The following is a 7176-nucleotide window of genomic DNA, read 5'->3' as shown; positions in this document are numbered from 1 at the left end:
ACCAAAAAAGAGAGAAAAAGATTTAAGGGATTTTCAGAAAACTGAAGAGTTGACAGCCTCTCCTGCCAACTGGAATGCTCAAATTTTTGTCTCAAAGTGAGTGGTCCGTACCTCAGCAAAAGCCATTAAACAATTTTTATCTTATTCTAATAATAAGAACAGTAAGTTTACGTCTGTCTTATTATCATTTCATGTACCTTTCCTTTTAAAGGCCTATGGCTTAGTGTTCACAAATTAAAAAATATTTGTAAATACACAAAAATAAAGCTTAATAGCACACAATGTAAAAAATGATTCATTTCAAAACCATTGCATTATTATTATTGAAAAGTGCATTACAATTAACCTGTAGGTCAGAGACGCTTTGATCATGGACATAATTTCCCATTTCATGTACCTTTCCTTTTAAAGGCCTATGGCTTAGTGTTCACAAATTAAAAAATATTTGTAAATACACAAAAATAAAGCTTAATAGCACACAATGTAAAAAATGATTCATTTCAAAACCATTGCATTATTATTATTGAAAAGTGCATTACAATTAACCTGTAGGTCAGAGACGCTTTGATCATGGACATAATTTCCATGATTAACTCCCCCACAAAGTTTTTCATCTTCTTAATTAAATGAGAAATCTTTCATCCACCAAGGTTTTGGATGCCAAATTCTTCTGCCCAAGTGTATTACGAATAAACCTAAATATCTAAGAACATTTTAGAAAAAATGTGTTAACAAAGAAATACTTAAACCAGTATGTTTCAGTACCTAACATAAAATAACTTGATATTATCTTTAAATCATAAATAATATGAGTGAATTAGGTGCTTAACTTCCTTTAGCATTTTTGAAATATTTCCCAGTATCTTTCCACCCTGAAATATGATATAATTATGTGTGATTAATTTTAACAGATATTTGTGTTTTCTACTGAAGGTTATTTGTAGCCCCTTTAGTCATGACAGGCATGTGAATAAAATTAATTTCTCACAAGCCTGTTTGACAAAAAAAATCAGAGAACTATTTTATAAGCTCTCAGTATAATCTTCTGTCACCACAAACTGCTAACTTACTGCTTTAATTGTCTAGTTAACTATATAAACTTCCATACTAACCCACATTTTTTAAACATTACTTTGTTCTTAAATTGAAATTTACCTCTTGTTGCAAATATGTTAGAATAGCGGCTAAAACAAAACTTTGGGAAGCCAGATCCACAATGGAGAAAAACAAGACATCAAAGATGAGCAGTGTTGTCTCATTGCCATAATAGAGAACATCACTGAAAGAGTGTCCTTCATCTACAGAAAGAAAATAATTTTTGAAAAATTATTATTTCTATGAAGTGCAAGTTTGTGGAGTTCATCAGTCCACGCTGAGAAAGCTGATAAGAAAAAGGGAAGTCAGAGCAAGAGCTAGTTATGGCATTCTATGGCATCATAAAAGCTAGTTATGTCATTCTATTTAAGCAAAATAATACAAACCTTTTCACTTATAAAATGGCTTAATACTGACGGAACACAATAGGAAAAGCCCATGTGCCACACGCAACTTTATTCACTCCTGAAACCTCAATCGGATTGTTTGAAAAAGGCTGCTTTGAACAAGAAGCAGATGTAACTTCCTTGTCACTGCAATTTTTAGCAACTGTTAACTCTGGCCCCAGCTCAACAAAATAATAAAAACATATGCTTAAAGCCTTACTTAGGAGGAGGTTCAGAGCTTAACATTATCTTTGTTCATTGGTTAACAGTTTCCCAGAAAATGGGTCTTTTAAGCTTAAAATACCTTTTTCATAGCCAAAGTAGTCTAGACCACTTATCCACTTCTTTATTTTATCAAAAAGCACCACTTTCAAAAGAGAAAAGAACACTTAAAATAAACAATTACAGAAAATAGATTCTTTTCCCTCTTCCTACTTTTTCAGAAAAAAGTCTAATGCAAGTTTTATTGGAAACAGCGTATTTTCATTACAAATTGTATATGTCCTACTGCCATGAAATCCTGATTTGTATCTAAACTTCTGGGAACCATGGCAGTCTAAACCATCAAACAATATGTTTATATCAATGCTTATGGTTATGAACTTTAAAACAATGGCAGTCAAAAGACCAAGCCTTTGTTGAATACTGCACAATTTGGAGACATCACATCATGCTTATACACTTAATTCTAACTCAGACATTGCATACCTGACAATATTTATGGCTGAGTAGACTCGGGGTTTAGAATAGGGTTTTGGAATGACTGATGTTGCAAGGTATGGAATCACAGGCTGAGGCTGAAGAAAGTTCTAGTTATAGTTTTAAGGCAGATATTGGCTATCTGGCAACATTTATTACTAAAGATAGTGCTTCGCTATGACAGGGGAGGAGAGCCCAAGCCTTTAATGAATTAGGTGTAGCTCAGACATCTAGACCGAGCAAAAACATCAGACTACAATCATGGCTAGTTTGAAAGCACGTGCTGCATTCCTGATTATATAGCAAGGTTTGAAATTCAAATTAGGCTTCAGCTTTTGCAGCCCCAGTGTCACAGAGCAGGAGAAGTTCTGCACAGCTCAGTGATGTAATCTGCAGATTGCTATTATCTAAGAACAATGACATATTTAGGATGTGTAATGGTCATCTGATAATATCTATGGATTGGTTCTGATAAAGTTTAGAGTTTCTGAACAGTGAGGCTGGAGAGCCAAGTACTTGAGGGACACAAAATGAAGGCTTGCATCGTCTTGGATCACTAGTTAATGTTTAGTTTTCATGCAGGTGATGGCCGTATTTATGGTTAGGGGTAGAATCAGGGTCTGAACTAAGGTTTTCAAAAATAATTTTTGATGGATTCTGTACAGCTCAGGGACTGAGGAAGCAGACTGCTACCAGGCCTAAGTTATAGAATCATAGAATAGTTTGGGTTGGAAGGGACCTTTAGAGGTCATCTAGTCCAACCCCCCTGCCGTGGGCAGGGACATCTTCAACTAAATCAAGTTTGCAGCTCGTATTTCATTGCAGTGTGAAAACTGGTCCCCAGACCACATCTGTTAAGAGGAGGAGACCAGGACTCAGGGTTTCAGAACCTTGGAAGTGGAGGACCTAACACTGGATAAGGAGTCCAGTGATGCAGGTATTGGTCACCTGGCAGTAATTATGAATAGGTTAAGGTTTTTAGAGCCTTGGTGTTTCACAGCATCAATCTTCCAGGGATTCAGTTTTAGGAACCTAGGTTGAAGGCTGAGATATGGTCAAGAACTTTCACTAAATCTATTTTTAACACATGTACTGGTCACTTGGAAATACTTATGGCTAGGTTTAGCATGGGCTTGGGATTCAAGATGATGCATTAGAGAACCCAAGTCTGACTGATTTTGCGTAGCTCCAGGGACCAGAATCAGAACTAGTGTCATTCCTGTTTCTGCTGGAATACTCATTTTTTCTACAGGTATTGGCAACGTTTAAAAAGCTTCAAAATAAAATATTCAAGAACCCAAATTACTTAGCGGAGTCTGCAAAGATGAGTGGTGTGTTAACATCAAGTATTCCACTAAAACATTCTCACTGTGGTCAATATCCTCTTTAAAGAAATTATCTATCTGTACTTTTAGTTGTTTCATAAGAAATTTGGTTCTATATTAAAAAAAAAAATAGCATGGAGTTTTTTAAATATTGTGGGTCTTCTGTGCATTTACCAAGTGGATATTGGATCTAGATAGCAAGTCAAAGGAGCACTTCGTAAACACGTGCACATCTCTACACAGTATCCTTTCAGTTACCTAAAAGAAAAAACATTGCAATCGAGTGACAAATTATAAATAGGATTTCTGTAACCTGAAGAACATGTCTTAAATACCTCCCTCACAAGCAGTCATTTAATGACCTCTCCTGCTGTAAAGTCCAGTTTAGATTGTAAATCCTGGGAAAGAAATCTACACAGAAACCTGCATACTTATAATAGTACAAATACCAAGTCACAAATCTTTTTACCATTGTAAAAAATACTTTTCTCTATTGGTTCCATGAACTCCATGCCAAGAATCCGTTCAAGCAGCAACTTATCTTTAACAATATAATCCATTTCTTTATGAACCTATAAGAAAAAGAAAAACAATACTTCTTGTTTTACGATTTCAAAGAAAAAGTACTTGTTACAAAGTGAAGTACAGCTACTTAGACCTTTATGAATGAAAAAAAGCACTGGTCTATTCCAAGACAAAAATAAGTACATAACAAAAAAGGGTTTGTCATTTTTAAGAGCAGGCTGCACTGTTGGACAGTACTCCAATCTTTTTTTTTGAATGAAGCACTATTCCAATTGCCATAAAGTCTTTAACAAGTCTTGAAGCGCATATGCTTAAAAAGAAATTACAGTCTTCCAGGTTTACAATTTTTAGTCTCTACTTACTATATTTTCCTTAATATAGTAATGTCAATATACATACGTGGTCAATAAAAGAACTGAGAAATTTGTTCATGGTGTTGTATGCCCTTGTGCTTTGTTCAAAAGTATTTGCAGATGAGTCCAAAAGCCTAGCAGGACCACGTTTCTGAAATACAACATGACCATGACTTCAGCAGAAACACTACATATTTTAAATAACATTTACAGAATACAGATATCTCACTTACTCTTGTTAGGGTTTCATGAATCCTGTCATAGTGTAGTCGCATTTTTCTTGAAATGGAAATCTGAAATGTCTGGCCATCTGTGTTCGGTAACAAACCTCTCTGACTACATAGATTTTCCTATACAATTAAAGCAATTGTAAATTAACATTATTAATGTCATTCATAGACCCAAAAAAGTCAATAGCTTTTAATTTCCTCTCTTTCATGTACACATAGTACTTAATATCTCTAAATATTTGAAACCACTGCACTCTTGGTTCTATTAGAGCAAGATTTTCTTAGGACATGAAATCCTGACCCCTGCTGTCACAAAGACATATTCCTCTTTTCCCCTGTGTTCAGTTCATTACCTTCTAATACATCTCTTGACATTCATTCTGAAGCCCTTTCTTTTATGTTTATCATTTATTCTATACTTGTCCTGCTTTTTTTGTGCTTTGGATTCCTGACATTTTCCATACGTTTTTCAGGTCACATTTAATAAATCTCAAAACCCCCAAGAAAACAGAAAATTGGACATCTCCATAGGGAAAAAATGGCTTTTTCCAAAATTATATTAAAATAAGCAATTAGGAAAAAATTATAGGAACACACAAGCCAAAAATATTATTAAAAAGATTCCTCTACATTTCAATGTTTGAGATTAAATTTTCACATGGTTATGTTTTTTTCTGCCCACTTATCATTGAAATAGCAATATCCTTTGCCTAAGGTACTTTCTTCCTACTTGTCCCTACAAAGATGCAAGATGTCATGAAATTGAGTGCAAAGTGCTCCAGTCTTGTATTAGACATTTTACATTTGCCTGATCTTGCAGCAAAGATACAACATACAACAAACTAGAAAAAATACTTATTTGAATTAGTTTCTGTAAATTAACTTATATCACCAGAGGAGAAGAGATGGAATAAAAGAATTTATTGGAAGAGTAGATGTCTCTTTATTAGGAGTTTTTCAGGTTTGTCTCTTTATGAAAGCTTCTTGGTATGCAACTTTTTGAATGGGGCCATGAGCTTACCAACGGCTGGTATCTTTTAAGTATCATAACTTGGTGCAATGTAATGCACAAGTGCAGATCCATAATGCAAAGGTGGGAGGTTTTTTTATAAAATAAATAATTAGAGCAGGTGTAAACTTAACTACTTTTACTTACTGCTTCTCTCTTTAGGTTCATATTCATTTCTTCCATATTGGTATCTGCATGTCCATGCACGGAGCGACCATGGATATAATAACCAAAGCAGCTGTGTGACAAGAGAAACACTGAAATCTAAAAGACATGGGGGAAGAGAAGAGTACTTTAATTAAACATTATAATTTTATTTTTTAACTTTTGAATTCACAGTGGAGGTCAGCAAGACCAGCCCCTCTACAAACACAAAATAGGCAGGTACCAAAATAAATAAGGCAGAAAAATATTTAATAACTCTTTTACTGATTAGTTTTATCTATGTTTAACTAGATACACACACCAGCTTCAAGTTTAGTCTACCAACAGCAAGGATCACTACTTAATTCCACAAAGCCAAAAAATTAAAGCAAAGTTATTAGCTTTTATTTTGATTCAAAAGTTATTTCTGTGATACATGTTTGCATGATTCCAGTTGAGCTCCTAGGAGACTGGATTTAATAGAATCTCATTCAGTATGATACAATGCTTATATATCACATAAAATTCAAAATTAACTCTCTCTACAACCCATGCACTACATGGGTTTTTCACGGAAGAGGAATAACCAAGGCTGGAAAGACTAATAAAAGGAGTTAATCTCTATATTTTTAAAAAGTTCTGACCAAATGAGCTAATCCAACCTGTTCTGACTGCACTTTTCTTTGGTTAAAAAGGAATTCCTGCAGTACAAAGCTTCAAGACCCATATTTAAATGAGAGAAAGGGAAGTAGTTCAGATGTGAGTAAGTGAAAATGCATGAAAAAGGTGATAACTGTCCAGGAGGGACAACCATGAAGTTCAGCGGTTGAGGGACAACCACAAGATAGGAGCAGAAACTGAACATAAACATGTTAAATAAAATCAAGACAGCTGTGTCTGTAAGACAAAGGTACTAAAATGCAAACCAGTAGAAAGAACAGCAGCAAATGGTTCCACATCTAATTTCTGTTATAATTTGTTACTTTTTAATTCTGCATGAGCATATGTAACCAATTTAACTTCAAAAAACAACCTAAAAATCACACGTCTAGAAGAACATATTGATACCTATGATTCCAGAATCTTTTTTCAATTAAAGTTTAACTGAAATCTTCTTGTAGATTGCACCAATAAAGTGAGCTGAAAGAAACATTGACTTCAGCTGTTAGCTAGTAATCTCTGATTAAACTAAATGAATAAATATTATTTAATATTCTTAAAACTATCTGTCGTGGTTTGACTCCAGTCGGCAACTAAGCACCACCCAGCTGCTCGCTCACTCCCTCCACCCCAGTGGGATGGGGGAGAGAATTGGAAGAGTAAAAGTGAGAAAACTCGTGGGTTAAGAAAAGAATAGATTAATACTTGAAATAATAATAATAATACAATAACAAATAATAATAATAATAA

General features: G+C 34.4%; 1 protein-coding gene across 1 annotated transcript in view; it reads right to left on the bottom strand.

Annotated features, from left to right (window-relative positions):
- Nucleotides 1-622: 622 nt before the first annotated feature.
- Nucleotides 623-7176, bottom strand: part of TMEM67 (transmembrane protein 67) — a 30489-nt gene continuing 23935 nt past the window's right edge. The window contains exons 22-27 of the mRNA XM_009275463.1: nucleotides 5770-5886; nucleotides 4617-4733; nucleotides 4430-4534; nucleotides 3975-4077; nucleotides 1156-1298; nucleotides 623-703 (exon numbers count right to left, since the gene is read on the bottom strand). Coding sequence (XP_009273738.1) covers nucleotides 623-703; nucleotides 1156-1298; nucleotides 3975-4077; nucleotides 4430-4534; nucleotides 4617-4733; nucleotides 5770-5886 — 666 coding nt within the window. The remainder of the gene's footprint in view (nucleotides 704-1155; nucleotides 1299-3974; nucleotides 4078-4429; nucleotides 4535-4616; nucleotides 4734-5769; nucleotides 5887-7176) is intronic.

This window comes from Aptenodytes forsteri, unplaced genomic scaffold (genome assembly GCF_000699145.1).
Source record: "Aptenodytes forsteri isolate BGI_AS27 unplaced genomic scaffold, ASM69914v1 Scaffold208, whole genome shotgun sequence".
NCBI classification, from domain to species: Eukaryota; Metazoa; Chordata; class Aves; order Sphenisciformes; family Spheniscidae; genus Aptenodytes; species Aptenodytes forsteri.
Note: the sequence above shows the minus strand (reverse complement) of the source record. Positions and strands in the feature narration are given on the sequence as shown.